At 30.1% G+C, this 18070-nt stretch overlaps 1 protein-coding gene across 1 annotated transcript; it reads left to right on the forward strand.

Moving 5' to 3' along the window:
• The first annotated feature begins 10041 nt into the window (after nucleotides 1-10041).
• LOC108323262 (casein kinase 1-like protein 6) lies at nucleotides 10042-16491 on the forward strand. The gene is made up of 14 exons (XM_017555659.2): nucleotides 10042-10763; nucleotides 10884-10924; nucleotides 11523-11592; nucleotides 12320-12468; nucleotides 12554-12649; nucleotides 13500-13570; nucleotides 13984-14045; nucleotides 14162-14225; nucleotides 14330-14414; nucleotides 14784-14910; nucleotides 15016-15089; nucleotides 15166-15229; nucleotides 15457-15590; nucleotides 15823-16491. The coding sequence occupies exons 1-14, from the start codon at nucleotides 10688-10690 to the stop codon at nucleotides 16096-16098; spliced, it is 1389 nt and encodes a 462-aa protein (XP_017411148.1). The 5' UTR covers nucleotides 10042-10687; the 3' UTR covers nucleotides 16099-16491.
• Nucleotides 16492-18070: the final 1579 nt, after the last annotated feature.

Here is an 18070-nt window from a genome sequence, read left to right on the forward strand (position 1 = left end):
TACAAAAATTGTGTAAAGCTTTAAAAAAATTTAGAATTGACAAGTCATGCCAAGTTGACATGACTTTAAAACGAAGAAGTCGTGTCAAATTGAAACGACTTCACTCTTAATAAATCAAAATCTTAAGATATGACAACTTCTACGAAAAGTGTTTAATACAACTTTTACTAAGTTTAATCACAAACCAAAAGTAAATCCATGTCATGTTGTGACAAGAGTTGTAGTCATGTCATGTTGTGATAATTTCAGTTATGTATGGAATTAATTAAAATTGTGTCATAGTGTGACGACTTTAGTTTTGTATGGAATAAACTAAAATCGTTTTATATTATGACGACTCCAGGTAACTTCAATTTTTATCAATCCTTAGCATTGTGTTTCACACCATGTTATACTTCTTATTTTTAGTTAAATAAGAATAACTTTTTTACTGTATATAAAAATTCATTGAATGAATTAACATAATAAAGTAAGAAATATATATTAAATTGAGGTAAAAAAGTAGTTTCTAATTTTATTAAATACTATTAATTGGGAGTTTATAAGAAAAAGTTAAATGTATTGAAAATGAAGTAAACAAGGTACATTTTATAATCTTGGATACTTTTACAAGTGATCAAATTTTACTTTATATGTTGGCTCAGTAAATGACTTATATGGATATATGTCCTATAAATAATTTCTTTGCCTAGATGTAACAAACTATGTAGTCTTTCCAAAATAAATGTTGATTTTTTTTATTATTCAACTGTAAAAATAAAAATAATAACTACTAAAATACACAAGAAACTGAAGATTGAAATTATTACATAATTGAAGTGGTTACAACGTGACGACATGACTTCAATTTATTCCATATGGAAATGAGGTCGTCACAATATGACACAACTTTAATTCATTTTAATACAGAGTTGATGCTGTCACAGTATGACATGACATGACTTTAATTCATTTTAGTATGTTATTTCAAGTTGTGATGACTTCAACTTTTCACCAAAATTGTTATATGTTGACACAACTTATCGGTTTTAAAATTGTATAAAAGTTAGTCACCATGCTTATTTAAATGTAAGTCTAATTTATTTGTTATTTCTCAAATATTTAACTCTTTGTACACAAATTATGTTTATGACAATATAGTATTAGTTTAAAAATTGAAAAAATATGTTTTCAAAACCTAACTCAAGTGAATTAAAATTTAAGTTACATCTAGAAAGAAGATGTTATATTTTTTAAAAACATGTTTTTAAAAATAGAGAGCCTAATTCGAATTTGTCTTATAAAATAATATAAGTAACTAACTGAATTATTTAGAAAACAATACAAAGTACCTATTATAATTTTTAAATAATAAAGAATTAAAATCTATTCTACAAATTAAGTCGAAAAAAAGGAGTGAGAATGGCTGTGTAAATAAAGAGAACTTGATTGTCTATATAATTTTTTATTAAATGATGAATTTTATATATTTTAATTTTTAACGCTAAGCATAAATACCAACTCTAAAAAAAATATTAAAAACATTAAACTTAAAATACAAGAACGAAACAAATATCCGTACAATACCCGCACAATAAAAAATTGAAATGAAAAAAAAATCACCAAATGCTGTCATCTTTAAATTAAAACATAATAATATTTAAAATCAAAAGTTTCAGCAGTTTGACTCATAACGGTAATTATTCTAATATAATTATACAGTCAACAACAACTATGTTATATTTATTTGACTATCATTTATGTTTTACTATTCACAACAACGATAGAAAGAGACCCATTCAATCCTCAAGAAAAGCAATAAATCTATACAAGTGTACAGTGTTGTATTTTATTAAAGAAGAGAACGATGAATTAGAATAAATGAAAGTGTACTAGATAGAAATAATTTATCCCGCCATACAAAATAATTAAAATATATATAGTTACTTTCATCTTTCACTTTAAATTGAAACATCTAAATTTATAAAATCATGTTAATAAACAAAATTAATTATATTGTAAGACTTTTGGTCTAATATTAATGAAACATTCCTGTTAGGCACACACAACAACAACTACACTTATCTTCTCGTGACTAAACTATAGTAAAATACATATTGAACGGTCACCTTTCAAAACAATTAGATTTAATATTAATTAACTTACTAAATTATTATTAACAAGTGAGTCGTAATTAGAATGTTGTTAATTCAAAACTCTTTCTAAAATTTACAAATACAAGTTTGCAGGAAAAAGATAGATGATAATATTTAATACACTAATATTTTGTTGACTTAACATTAAAGTATTTTGTATAAATAATTTCCAAATTTAATTAGAGGAAGAGCTAAGACAAAAAGCAAAATGAAGACAAATATTCAAATTTTTAAGATACATTGACATAATAAACCGTTAACCTTAACCCATAACCAAAATATTAATAAAAATAAATGATTATAATATGATGCTTTGAAATAATAGAATCAGATTGAAAAAACATTTCAATAAAAATAATAAAAGTAAATATCTTTTATTTATTACCTAAAAAATATCACACGATATCAATATATAACATACTTATGTTATGTAAACATGAAAAATAAAACTTAAAAATGAGAGACTATATTTTAATTAATACCTTGTGTCATCGATTATGAGAGCTATCAATCCACCAATTAATATTTAATTAAGTTAAATATGTTTTTGAACTTTTAGATATAATGCAAAATTAAAATTGGTTCTTTTTCAAAACTTTGATTTTGTTTGATCTCCTAACTTTAAAAATGATTGGATATAGTTCATTATACTATATTGTTCTGGGACAATTTTCTGTTTTTCAGGTGTGGTTTTATTGCAAAAATAAATTAATTTTTTTTTAAAAAAATGCCCAGTAGACGTCTGTTAGTGCAATGTCGGACGTCTATAGACGTCTGGCAGTGCACAAACCGATGTTCAACCCTATCCCTAGCACAAAACCATTCAGACATATGGCTGTCGGGGGATACACCTCGGACGTCTATGTAGACGTCGGGGGGAGGAGACACCGGACGTCTATGTGGACGTCCGAGGGTACACATTGGACGTCTACATAGACGTCGGGGCTGACACATCATACGTCTACATAGACGTCCGTTGTGGACCCCCCGACGTCTGAGTAACGTCACCCACAAAGACGTTGGGGGTAGGTCGAACGTCAAAAAGAACGGACGTCTAAAGCCCTTTTTGCACTAGTGATTGGTTCTTTTTTCAAAACTTTGATTTTGTTTGATCTCCTAACTTTACACATGATTGGATATAGTTCATTATGCTCAAAAACGTTAAACTTTCTGTAACATGTCAAACAACGCTCCCATGTAACATCTGCATGATTTAAACCTCATTGTCACAAGCTTCTTCTCCCTTTGAATCCCTCATCTTATTCACCTTATGCGAGACTCTCATCTACCTTCATGGTCATTGAAGTTTTTTCTATGGTGTCCACTCCTTCCTCCTCAGTGTCATTGCAACGCTCCCAACCAACAACGTTGTTGTCGTTGTTGTTCTCATTCCTCGCGTAGGGTTTTGTCATTCCAAATTCAACTCTGCCGGTAACCAATGAGCTCCTCCCTCAATTTGTCGTCATTGTTGCCACAATAACCATAACAAATTGCCATCGCTACCAGAGCCAATCTTCTTCTCTCATGTGGAGTTCTCCTTCTTTTTCCCTTCTAAATCACATGAGACTCTCAACCCACCACCCCTCTTCCCTTTAATTCTAATATTCACACATAACTCCTAATTAATTTGTTCATGTTTTTAATATTTTTAAGTTTGATTATAAAATGTATTTATTTTGTGATATTGACTCGGGTTTCATCATCATGCATTTTTTTAAGTTAAAGACGAATATTTGAAAAAAAAAGGGAAAAGAGTGCTTGAAGATGTTTTGTGGTTTTTTTTTAGTTGAAATGAATATATAAATTGGGAACTGTTTCTTTTTTTCCACCATTAATCCTTGTTCAATCTACAATCGTCCCCCACCACCCCTAGTGGCCAATAGTTCAGGTCCTCTCGAGTTTAATTGGAAACTCTTCAACTAACTATCGCATATATACAAGGATACTGCATGAGTTGGATGGTTGGGAGTGAACTCAACCCAATCACACAAAATTTTCCTAATTCTAGTTCACTCCATGAATGAATAGTCAAACATAATGTTATCTCAACAAAACAGAAAATAATAAAATTAAATAATAAAACAAAATTTCAACAAATTAACCTAACCAAAAGCATAATCCTAAATTATATAGATGAAAAAGATACTAACATTTGTTTAAAACCATAATTGTTGAGACGAATGGAGTAACACATTTAAGAAAATAAAGCAACTTGTACTAGGGTCAGCCATGATCGCTAAAGGTGTGAGATGAAGAGTAGTAAACAATCAAAACTGCTAGAATAAGAAAAATGACAGATGAACTTACAAAAGTTCAACCCATTGATGAGGAGAAGGTCGAAATGTGAGCCACGAAGGAAGTGAGTAGGTAGATAATAATGAGAAGGTGGAAATGGAAGAAACAAGAGAGGAACACCTTGAACTTTTTGAGAAACGTAATAACGAATGACGAACGCAATGACAAATAAACAGTATGCAAATCCCAATTTTACTAAGAATATTGGGAAATTTGAGAGGGATGAAGGAAGGGAGAAATTGACGCTCAATATTTTTAGAATTTAAGAAAAAAAAGTTTAATTGTAAAATTTTGGGAGAGAATAGATGTAAAAAATGGAGAATGAAAGTAAAAAATGTATTATAATTTTGGTAGGTTTTAAACCTCTTAAAAAAAGAATTAAAATCTTCATAAATAAATCATTTATCAGAACCATCCTAAATTGTGTTAATTTATGGAAATTTTTATAACTTTTTAAAATAACCTTTAATATACAACATTTTTTTTGTAGTACTTAGAAGTGAATAAGAATCCGAGAAGATTGTTTTGGGTTTTAATAGGGTGTCTCTTACCTTTATGTTGTTTACATGAAGATTGATTGAAGATGAGAATATCCAAAAGAGAATAAGCTCGTGACAATAATGTGTAATCACTGTAGGAATACAGTGATAAAATATCGTTTAACATTTAAAAAAAAAATATTGAATAATAAAAGTTATATCAATAATTTCTAAAGTTAAAATACCAAATAAAATCAAAATTTAAAACAATAACTAATTACAATTTTACGTAATAAGAGATAAGAATGTGTAATCATATTTAACTCTACACTTTAAAGTTTAGTCTTAAAAGTTTACTTCCTAAAAATATCTTAAAACATTTTTTACAATAGCACAGCTATCGTGGAATGCACCTTATTTTCTGTTTGCGTGTTGCAATATCATGATAAAGGGTATGGACATTTGACTTCACCACATCCTGCGTTTAAAGCTACATTATACATTATGAATCTCCTTTTGATTTTTTATTATACATTAAAGTCCCTGCCATTATTTTATGCACTTGCGTACCATTTTTCAATATGCCGTGTCGTTTAGGCAGAAAATTCTGAACTTCTGACCCATCATGCTATGTATGGATCTGTTTATCGTTTGAAGTTGCCAACCTCACAAATCACTCATCATCAATAACATCTTTATTTCTCAAGATTCTACTGTCTAAAGAACCTTGCTTTTTACCAAAACTAAACCTATAATAATAATAACTTTCTGTTTTATTAAATTCTGATTTTGGTTTGGTGACGGTTGTTTTCTGTTTCCTTTAGCCACAATGGATTAGTATATACAAACGTAACTTTATCTTTATCTTAGGATTTAACGTAATTGTAAAACATGTCTGGGTAGGTTACTCGGAGTTTTATTATGTAATACAACATCAATCTATGTTGGATTAATATTGCAGGTGAAAATTTGTTGGATGTGTCGCCGTCATGATATTTGCGACCGAAAGGGGAAGAGAAACAGATAAATAAGACAAGATTATTAAATATCATTTTTTACATTAATAACTCTTTGATGATTGAATTAATATAGATGTTATTAAGTTTGCACTTCCCTAATTTGTAGCTAGTTGAATACTAGTTTGTTCATTTATGTAACATTTTAATTTTTTTTAAAACTAAATATTTTTGTTATAATTGTAAATATGTATAAATATATATAATTTGTTTTTATATTTTTGTACCCCTCACGATACGAATATCCATGTCTTGGATGAAGACAAACCAAGCCATTCTAGAGTACCCCGCTCAATTGGTAACGTCTCATTCATGTAATACATAAAACATACTTATCTATATGCACCATGTTTTACTTGATAGAGCAATGAAAGTTTCTAAGACAATGTATAAGTTATCAATAAAGTAGATTGAGTAATGATATTAGCAATTAACTAAAATAATATTTATAATAAAATAATTATCTACGAAAAAAATAAAAATGATCTATAATAAATTTGTAAAAAATTATTAAAATTTACTTTTAAAAAAATAATATTTGTAATAATAATAATTCTATTACACTTTGTAATCATAAAAAAAAATAGATATACACATAACAAATATGTTTCCACCATTTTATTGGAAGTGAGACTTATTATGTATAAGTAAAATTATGTTTTCACGATTTTATTGGAAGTGTACTTATTATGTGTAAGCAAAATTGTAATCCAAATTAATTTGAAAAGAACAAATTTGTTATACGAGTCATATACTGATTAATTAAGAAAAAAACATGTGTTTTTCTTTATCAATTATCAATCCATTATGCAAGATTACATGTATTGTTAGGTTATTCAAATGAGACTATAAAGAAAATTAATATCAACTAGTAGCGAAAATTTATCTTAAAGACTAAAATATATATTATCATTAACAAAAAAATTTAAGCCAATGAGTTTGTTGGATCTTTCATATATATATATATATATATATATATATATATATTTATTTATTTATTGTTCATCTTATTTATTTTTATTTAATGTGAGATTTTTAACTTCTTTTAAATTTTTAACATCTTTGATTCCATTATGTTCTTATCAAGAAAGAGAAAAATAATGGTGTTAGAACTGACAATTTGCTTTGGTGATTTGCTTGAAATTTTTTCATCTTTATTTAATGTGAGACATCTAATTTATTTTAAATTTCTAATACTTTTCTTTGCATTGATATATACTAATTAGTATCAAACTTTAAATTTAAATCCTCTTCAATTCAGTATATTTTTTAAATAAAATTTCTGTCGTTTGCATAAAAAAAAATTAAAAGATTCAAGTTTGTATATTAATAGTGTAAATTTTTTTATCTTGTATAAACTAAAATCACTATTGATATTATTTCTCATATAGTTCTATAGAAGCTTACAAAATTTATCACGCATGATTGTCTAACTTTGATAATGTAATTATATATATTTTTTCAAAACTATAAATTAATAAAGTTAAACAAATTTTTATTTTCAATTGTATTACGTTAATATGTTAAATATAAGTTAAGTAGAAAAACTAAGAATTCGTAGGGAAAAAATAACTCAATAAACAATAACATTTTAAATTAACGTTGTTAATATAATAAATAAAACATAAACTATATGCACTTAAAACTTTAAGTTCTTTTTTTAAATAAAATTATTTAATTGGCACTTAAAAACTACGGTTTCTTTTATATATATTCTCATCATTAACAAAATATTTGTTCTCTCTATTGCTTCTTTTATTTTTATCTCTCTTTCTTTCACCACAATTTACCAAAGATTTGTCGGGTGGAAATAATTATTGAAGCACCTCAATGCTTTACGAATTACATCCAAGTCACTTAGCATGTAAACATACGCTTCACAAGCAATTCCAGAATTTGGTTGAATCTTAAAACATCATAAAAAGTTTTATTATAACAGTAGTTGTTTCTACTCCATCAAGAGTTCAATCCAATATATATATATAACTAGTTTTTTTTCAGTGACAAATCAAGAATGTTGATGCTAAGTGTCATTATTCCATTCTTAGGAACATACGAATGTCTTTAGTTTTCTAGTACTATCAATACCTAAAATTTGGAGAAACAGTGACACAAAACACAACACAATCATCCTCTACCACATGATGCCAACTGCCTAAGTTCCCATACTAATCATCAACTCTTCCTTTTAAAAATACTTATTATGGTAAGAGACATGGTTACATATTAGTTTTTCTTAAACTATTATACAAAATTATGTTTCATCTTTAAACTAAATTATCAAATATTTATATTTCTTATACACTTTTTTAAAATTATATGACAAATGAGGTATTATAATAAACTGAAATATAATGTTTTACATTTATAAAAATGTAAAGAATGAACACCTTATAATTCGTTATAAATAAAAAATAATTTTATAATAACTTCTAAAACAAAACTGTAAAACATATAAATACTTATAGAATATAGAAAAGAGTTATTTACTATAAAAGGTGAAATAATTTTTTCCAATTGATTGCAATCGTGTACTCTATAATGGTACACAACCTCCATGATTATGTTTTTGTTTGGCCAATTCATTAATTACTATTTAGCTTTTTTTCTTGAGTGGAATAATAGGATTTATGATGGATCCCACGTTCCTCTCTCTCTCTAAGTCACTTTTTTTTGTCTTCCAATTATTGTTTTTTATATAATTAATGTGTCCCATATCTACACGGGTATTCATTTTATGCACTCGTGACATCCTCATTATACAAAACTTTTCAAACTTCACCTTTATTTTATTTTCACAATAACTATACAATAATTTTTTTTATTTTCTTGGCGTTCTACAAAACTATGTTCCCTTCATCATGTTTAATATTTTACTTTATTTAAAACAAGAATTAAAATATTATCTTTTGCAAGTAATTAATAAAGACTACTGTCAATTACTATATATATATATATATATATATATATATATATATATATTTATTGAAATTATGAATTCACCAGGATGAATATGCATTCTCCATACACAGCTATAGAAATCAAATTGTATAAAAGTCAAGTTAGAAATAATGTTAAGTATTGACTACAGAATTCAATTTTTTTCGGTGCTACTTCAAACCGTTTTAAAAAATAAACTCGATCAACAAGTTCTATCAGTGCAATTGAAAATTGGATTTGTAACTGATTTATTAACTTAAAAAATGATTTATCTTCAAATTATAAGCCTATTTTAATTGATATTTGTAGTTTTGTTTTTAAAAATTTAATCTGGAATGTTTAAGAATTATACATAAATATACATTATTCCTAAAAAGTAATGAATTATTTTAATCTGTAAAATGTATAATTTAATTTGTTATATTAATTGAAAATTTGATATATTAACTTACGATGATTTTTAATGAGGTTAGATAATTTTAATTATTCTAATAATCAATTATATATATAATAATTATTTTTATAATAAAATATAATCATAATTAATTTCTGTTTGGATAAATTATTCGAATGAATAAAATAGTTACTTATATACAAAATCTGTGGATTTAAAAAGGAAAATATTGTTTAAAATAATCATAAATGGTATATTTGAACACACATAAAATGATTTCTCTTTCTAATTTTTTTTTTAAAAAGGTAAGTGCCATTTAATATTTGTAAAAAACAGTTTTTAAGATGAAAAGAAGAGGAAATAAATTAAGCGTTAAATATGTTTTTGGTTTTTAACTTTTAGTGAAAAATAAAATTAGTTCTTTTTTAAAATTTTGGATTAATTTAGTCTTTAAACTCTAAAGTTTAGAGACTAAATTAGACCAAAGTTTTGAAGATAAACTAATTCTAATTTTCGCTGAAAGTTAAGAGACAAAACCATATTTAATCAATAAATTAATAATGAAAAAAAAAGGAAAAAAAAAAAAAAAGAAGGGGAGCAGTTTGACTGGAATGGGAGAGGAATAGAGATGTAAGGGATCGGTTAACCCCTCGTCTTGTCATAATCTACAAATTTTCTTTTCGAACACAGTTTCGCTGAAAAACGAAGATGAAAAAGTAAAGAAATATTAAAATAAAATTAATTTTAAATACAACGAAAACACATCAACGATTACTATAATCTTGCCAGCTTTTCCTTTTTCTCATTCTCTCTCTGTCTCTGTCTCTCTCTCCCTCTCTCTCTCTCTGTCTCTCTCTCCAAAGTCCATACTTTTTTTGATTTGTGGAATTACTCCAGTTCCTACTTGGTTCAGCACAGCCTCCACAATCTCCTCTTCTTGGTCTTTCTCTTTTTGTATTTTTACAATAAAAAGACTTAGTTTTGTGTGTTGTTGCTGATACCCGTTAGCATTTTGTGTTCTGGGTCAATGCGGTCATGTTCTTTGCAAATTAGGGCTTCAATCAGTGGTCTGGGGTGATCGATTCTGGTTTATGTGTGGATAAGGAATGTAGTTGGAGAAGGTGGTGTGTATTCTGAATAATAAAGATTTAATCTTCATTGTTGGGGATGCTACGAATTTTGTAAATTTAGCACCTTTTTTTTTATTTGCCCCTTATCCTGGATTTGTTCCTTATTCCCCTTTGACGGCTAATCGGACGACTAGATTAGAACATCTCATTGGATTTGAGTGGATGCTCCAATAGAGGTTGGAAATTTTGACCTGGTGGACCCCTTGGTGCACATAATTTGGTGGTGGAATTGGGAACAAATCTGAGCAGCAAAGGCTCGCTGTAGTTACCGGTGAGGGTGTATTGAAGCTCTTTTAGGATGGATCATGTTATTGGTGGGAAATTTAAATTGGGAAGGAAAATTGGGAGTGGGTCTTTTGGGGAGCTTTATATTGGTATGTTCATGTTTTTGCCCTCTTTTTCTTTATTACAGTAATTATAGTCTTCCTTTTGCAGCATTTTTACATATAATTATGTGGTTTGTAACGTATTTTTGTTCCTATTCTCTTTGTCAGCTGTTAATATACAAACTGGAGAGGAGGTGGCTATCAAGCTGGTATGTTAGTTCTCTTCAAGATTTTAGCCCTCTTTTGCGTCTGGATGTGGCAGAATGATTATTAGTTAACCCTTATATGAATTTGTAGAGATCCATTGATCTGTTCGTGTTTTTGATTCCATTTGCCTAGTATGTGCATACATAAACTAGTCAGTAATTACCTTGATTTAATCTGTGGAACATGGTTTTTAGACCGTATAATTGTCTTGCACTCGTTGGAGTGCTTCAGAATACTCCAAGTTTGTTTTATCAATGTTCAGAGAGTTCCAATAAGGATACTTGACATTTGATTTGAGATGTAGTTTATTATTGTCTGATTAACTAACAGAGGAAGTAGCATCTCTCTCTTGCACTTTTACTGAGCAATACTTACGGTTTTCAAGAAATCAATAAGATTACTTAATGCATTTCAGTGGCATGTGCTAGGGGTGTAGTGCACGATTTGGTTCCCATTATTAGCTGCAATTTATCTTAGATTTTTCATCACATTCTTTCTTCTGTTGTGTTTTGATAGTTTTTCTTTAAGTTTATTATATTTATCTGCTCATTATATATGTGTTTGTTCTTAACCCATTTGTCCTCTCTATAAAATTTCCAGGAACCTGTGAAGACCAAGCATCCCCAGCTTCACTATGAGTCAAAATTGTATATGCTTCTTCAAGGAGGAAGTAAGTCTAAATCTCTATATCTTCTCTCTCCCCTTTTTTTTCCATTTTTGGTACTAATTGTATTAGGCATTACCTCATGCTAAAGTTTCACAATAAAATTATTTCTCAATCGTTCTGTTGTGTGTATGAGTATTGCTGTCTGGAGGGGAACCCGTCACAGAGCAACAAAAAATCAATGAAACAGTATGAAGGGAGGATTACTGAAATTACTTATCCATTATAAGCCCTCCAGTACAGAGTCATGATGCAATAATAATGCAAAACGCAAGCATTGTATTCACAGTATACCATAAGTAGAAAAATGAACAACAGAACAGTACAAAGAAAGATTCCGACAGAGAGAAGGATCACAATTCAGAATTCTCATTACCCTCTTCCTCTCTCCTCTAACCGTCTCTTTTATTTATTTGTGGAACAATGAAAATCTTTGAGCTTGATGTTAGTTATTTTGGGCCTAGAGCTCCTCCTGACCTCAACGTTCCTTTCCCTCACGTGTTCCTCACCTCGTCTATCATTAAGTGTCTCTTTTGCCCCCTCATGCATTGTTACAGTGTCTTCTTGAGTGTGGAGGGTATGGCTTAATAGATGTCCTGAATAATCTTCTATTTATGAATCCAAAATCATTAGTCTCAAGCTATTCCCTCAAAGTAATGTGAGACTGAAAAGGTTTCAGAAAAAAAAATAAGATTTTTCCTTTTGAGTAATGCAATTTGGTTCCTTCTTGAAGCGGGTATTCCCCATCTCAAGTGGTTTGGAGTAGAGGGAGATTACAATGCGATGGCAATCGATCTTCTTGGACCAAGTCTGGAAGATTTATTCAATTATTGCAACCGGAAGTTAACATTGAAGACAGTGTTAATGCTTGCTGATCAATTAGTGAGTCCATATGTGCCATCATTTTCTAAGCAAAGTACATTAAATAGAGATACTGATATTTTATTTGCTTAATACTGTTCTTCAGATTAACAGAGTTGAATATATGCACTCTAGAGGTTTCCTTCACCGTGACATTAAGCCAGACAATTTTTTGATGGGCCTTGGACGTAAAGCAAACCAGGTATATTATTTTGTTGAAAGTGTCTTGTTTCTTCATCTTCACCTTTTTGTTTTGGAGGGTTTTGGTTGTTATTTCATCATTTTTCACACGAATGGAAACTAAATAACTCATTTAGTTATTACTTAGACATGACGTCAAAGCACATTTTGGAATTCAAATGTGCAAGACTTCTGAAGTGTGTACCTATAACAGAATTGGATTAATCTTTGTAGTGCAAGAGAAGACATAAAATGGTGTTGTGCTACTACGTATCAAAGAAGATAAATTTGATAAATTGAATTCTTCTTCATAGTTCAAGAGAAGGCATAAAATGGTGTTAAGCTAGCTACTAGTATCCTAGAAGATAAGTTTGATAAACTTGTTTCAGGAAGAAGAAAAGGAGCAGAGTGTTTATCTTTCCTAGGATGAGGAAAGAACCCTAAAAAATTCAACTCATTTGAAAAACTGCGAGTCTGGTGGTTATTCTATTTTGTCCTGTTTTGTACCTAATTGTGCAGGAGTGATTAAGTTTAGATTTAGGAGTCGCTTTCTACAACAAAGCATGAGACAGTACCTCACATGTCATGGTGCTTCGGATGTTGGCTTGTCATGGCCTCTTCTACACCTTGAAACTCACAAGGCATTCTTGCAAAGTGATTGAACATCGCTTTGAGACAACACGCCTTTCCTCTGGCTCTTGTCATTTCAATGAGTTATTTTCCTTTCTTTTTGCCTTCAATTCTATTCCAGTGTAATTCTTTGTTGCCACTAAAACAAATGATTGATATATTCTGAATGAAACATTCTATTTGCTCATCCAAATTCCAGTTCTTTTAACTATGTTCATCTCATGCTGGATATCTCATTTCAGGTTTACATCATCGACTATGGCCTTGCAAAGAAATATAGGGATCTTCAGACACATAGGCACATACCATACAGGTAAATTTTATCATCATTACTTGAGGATATTGAGGTGTAGTATATGAAATTTTGACCAGTGGTTCAGGGAAAAAACCCTGTTGTATTTATTGATGTCTTTGATTTAAGCATTTCTATCTCATCACTTCTATAGGCATAATACCCTTTTTCAAGTGGGTAGTCTTTACCTAAATTTAGGTGGTATTGGTATCATTCACTCGCTACAATGATTAATGATAATATTAATTGGGATCACTGTCAAGTATTGTGGATGTGGTTCGGTTGTGCTTGCAACCAAGCTCAACTCTGCAAATTGCAACATTTATCTTTCACTTTATTTTTTTTATTTTTATTTTAGTAATATAGTTCTATTTCGTAGTTTTTTGGTAAAATTCACATTTCTTTTCTTATTTACCGTTGTATTTCCTGTGCAGGGAAAACAAGAACCTTACTGGCACAGCTAGGTATGCAAGTGTTAACACTCATCTTGGAATAGGTGAGTATTATGTTGTGAATTTGCGTGGTTCATTCTGTTTTTTTTTTCTTTTATTTTTTTAACAACCAATAATTAGAACTCTTGCTTTAGTTAATTTTGCTTTATTTTGCTGGCAGAACAAAGCAGAAGGGATGATCTGGAATCTCTTGGTTATGTGCTCATGTATTTCTTAAGAGGAAGGTCAGACAATTGATAGAGACATCTACTTTATTATGTTATTCTTAACATAGTTTATCATAAAATGTTATTCTTACTATATCTTTCCATTGTACAATTTTTTTCAGTCTTCCCTGGCAGGGACTGAAGGCTGGCACCAAAAAACAAAAATATGATAAAATCAGTGAGAAGAAAATGTCAACTCCGATAGAGGTATAGTAATTAATTGGATCAGTACAGCTTTTGGATAAATTTGATATGCCCTCTGGATCTAGTATTTTGTGCAATGAATTTGGTTGGATGTTGTTGAATGGTGACTTCTAATGTGAATACTTATGAGCAAAATGAACTGCTTATTTCTCCTGTGCATTGAATTATATTTAGTTATCTATGAATATTGAATGATGTTATTAACTAAATACTCAGGTTAATTTTCACATTTCAAGTCTTAACAGTTGTATGTGCTGTGCATACAATTGGCAAAACTTGCCTATTGTGTATTTTACCTTTCTTTCATCTTCTATTATAGCTCTCAATTTTGTCGGTCCTGTTTTATTGTTAATATTTGTGCTTGTATAATAGGTGCTTTGCAAATCATATCCCTCAGAGTTTGTATCATATTTTCACTACTGCCGATCCTTGCGGTTTGAGGACAAGCCTGATTATTCATATTTAAAGAGGCTTTTTCGAGATTTATTTATTCGAGAAGGTATGACACACATGGTATCTAATTAGCAGATTAGCATTAAATATATTTTGATGAAAAACTAGTATGTTAAATGGATGCAAATTGTTCTGGACATTTTTACTGCAGGCTATCAATTTGACTATGTTTTTGATTGGACTATATTGAAGTATCCACAGATCGGTGGCAGCTCTAGAGGGCGGGTTAGTACTTTTATATCATGCTTGTTTGGATTTTTCTTTCTACTTGAGGTCACTTACTATAATGTTTTTACAACAGCATGAAAGTGGCAAGGCAGCTATGCATGCTGGACCATCTGTACAAAAGCCAGAAAAGATATCAGGTCCAATCTCTTTCAGCCAAATAAGATGATAATATTTCTTATTCTTCTAATTCAAAACAAATCTGACTCTGGTGATCAGAAATTAATATACTCTGACCTCCAACTTCCGAAACATTAAGCCATGTCTATCCTTTTCATTGTTCATTCAATTGTGGTTGAACTACTCCACCTTTCTCAAATTGATTTTTGTATAGTTCATGGTCATTCAAATCACTTACTCATTTCAGTTGGGAAAGAGATTCGGGAAAAATTCTCTGGTGCTGTTGAAGCTTTCTCCCGGAGGAATCCAACAAGTTCTAGTCCTCGTGGTGATCACTCCAAACATAGGGGTTTTGAGGAAGGAGCAGTGCACAAGGACGTGGTAAGTTTTGTTTTTTAACAATTAGATTCCACTATTGTTTTCGAGCATGAGAGCTTTGTGAATGTGTTGCATCATTGCATGCAATCATTTGTTATCAATTTTTATAGTTGTGGAGTACTTCCATCACGGAAACAGTGGTGAAAGTTGTCAGTTAAATAATGAACTAGTTTATCTTCATACCTATACGAATTTGTTTATATTTCTATTGACATTGTTAACATTGTCTTTGAAGTATCATGATCAAGAGAAGGGACGTAATTCATCTCGATACGGTAGCAGTTCAAGAAGAGCCATAATCTCATCATCAACCAGGCCAAGTTCATCCGGGGATCATACCGACAGTCGTACTGGCCGGCTCACCTCAAGTTTGAGCCGTCCATCAACAACACATAGAAACATTCAACCTATGTACGAGAGCAAACAACCAACGTACACACGGTCTGGATCTACCAGAGGCAACCGTGACGACCCTCTCCGGAGTTTTGAACTCCTCTCTATCAGGAAGTAACAAGTATATTTAGTTTCATTTGTTGCAAAGACATTTTCTAAATTCTAATGCACCTGTTTCTCCCAGAACTATTGATCTCAAGCTTTATGGAATCATGTTCACGTATATTATTGCATTGCAATGAGCCACGAGCCATGAGGTTATAAGCAACTTCATTTGCTGTGTATCAAGGTGGACTATTTTCTACCCCCTCCTAGATAGTTCCTTCTGAAGAAGATTTCTCAGATGTTGTACCATGTTCCTAAAACATGCTTCTGAGAATTCAACCAGCGTCCTCTCTTGTTTACCATAAAAACTTTCTTTTCTATAAAAACAAAATAGATGAAAGTAGAGTTGTAGTTTATGATACATTTGTTCTTGTCTTTTTTGCAATGAGACTCAACACTGTCTCTATCTATCTTTCCCTTGCTATGAGAGTGGAATTATTGATGTTAGAAATTGGTCTCAACCATTTAGAGCTGTTTGAGATCTTTCATTCTTCATTTCTCCGGCAGTTTTATAAACTACGTATGATGTTCTTGTTAGTTTTAAAATTTCTGGTGTTTGGTTAGTTGATATGATTTTCTCTAAAGATAAATTTATTTTCGTAATGGTTCTTAAATTTAATCATGGATGGTTAAGATTAAAATATGCGAGTAATCATGTTGCATGATAAGCATTTCTTTTACTTCAATTTTGATTACCATAGTATATAGTTGTACGATTTAAATTTATTATTGTTTTTCAATGGAAAGTGACTCATTTGATACATTACGTTGAGTTGAAACTAGTTCATTAATTAAAGGGTTAAATATGTTTTTAGTCCCTAAACTATTGACCGTTTCTGGTTTTAGTCCCTCTTTCAAAATAAGGTACAATTTGATCCTTATTCTTTTCGAAACTTTGTTTTTAGTCCTCGAAAACTAACATCGTTAAAAATGTGCTGATGTATCTAACGTCTCTGTTCACGTGTAATTGCTTTAATAGTTCAACACAACTCTCTTTGGTTTATTTATCTGTTTATTTCTGTTTTTCGTTTTTCTCTACTATCTTCTTCTTCTCCTTTTTCGAATTGTTCGAATCCTTGATGAAGCATTGAACCCTTTTCATCGGAATCTTAGTCCTAATGTGGGTTCTTGGTTTGAGTTCTCAGAAATTGGGAGAACGATGAAGAAGAACTCTGGATCTTGTACTGGAGGTTTAAACAACTGAAAGTCCGTAAGTTGAGTGTCTGCATTTGGGTATTTCTGATTCAGCTGAATCTGTAACCTTTCATAGGTTAGACGATTTGTTATTGGTCCGTATAAAGTTTTGTTGCCATTTATTTGATGTATCAGAGAATTTGTTGGTTGTTTAACATTTTCTGCAAACTCTTGAAAAATTTTCAGAGATCCAGGTGTTTTGGTCCGAGTACCTGTTAGAGTAATACTAGTTAAATTTTTGATTTTGAACAGTGGAAAAGTTTTCAATGAATTTAAAAAGGGTCTTCGTGTGCAGTTCCTGGTTGTGATTGTAAGGTGATGAGTGATGAACGTGGTGTGGATATTCTACCTTGTGAGTGTGACTTTAAGATATGTAGAGACTGCTATATAGATGCTGTAAAAACAGGAGATGGACAGAGACGTTAGACACATCAGCACATTTTTAACGGCGTTAGTTTTCGAGAACTAAAACCAAAGTTTTGAAAAGAATGAGAACCAAATTGTACCTTATTTTGAAAGAGGGACTAAAACCAGAAACGGCCAAATTGTAGATATATGCTTATTATTAAGTTGCATATTTCTAATTTTTTGTGATTTAAAAATAAATGTATTAATTTTAAAATAAGTAGACGTATATAAAGTAATTTGTTGAATAATTGTTTTACATTTGTCCTTTTAGGTGTTGATAATATCTGAGTCATTTTGTCTCATTACTAAGAAATAAAATTGAACAAAGTGCATCTATTAAATTGAATTCAACTTAAATGGAATTGTATCATGAGTAAATTGAA

This window comes from Vigna angularis, chromosome 2 (genome assembly GCF_016808095.1).
Source record: "Vigna angularis cultivar LongXiaoDou No.4 chromosome 2, ASM1680809v1, whole genome shotgun sequence".
NCBI classification, from domain to species: domain Eukaryota; kingdom Viridiplantae; phylum Streptophyta; class Magnoliopsida; order Fabales; family Fabaceae; genus Vigna; species Vigna angularis.

Excerpts from the sequence above, each read along its gene's own strand:
- LOC108323262 (XM_017555659.2), top strand. The coding sequence starts at position 10,688 with ATGGATCATGTTATTGGTGGGAAATTTAAATTGGGAAGGAAAATTGGG. Across the intron at positions 14,046-14,161 it reads TAACACTCATCTTGGAATAG|AACAAAGCAGAAGGGATGAT; the intron begins GTGAGTATTATG and ends TTTTGCTGGCAG. Across the intron at positions 15,090-15,165 it reads GTGGCAGCTCTAGAGGGCGG|CATGAAAGTGGCAAGGCAGC; the intron begins GTTAGTACTTTT and ends TTTTTACAACAG.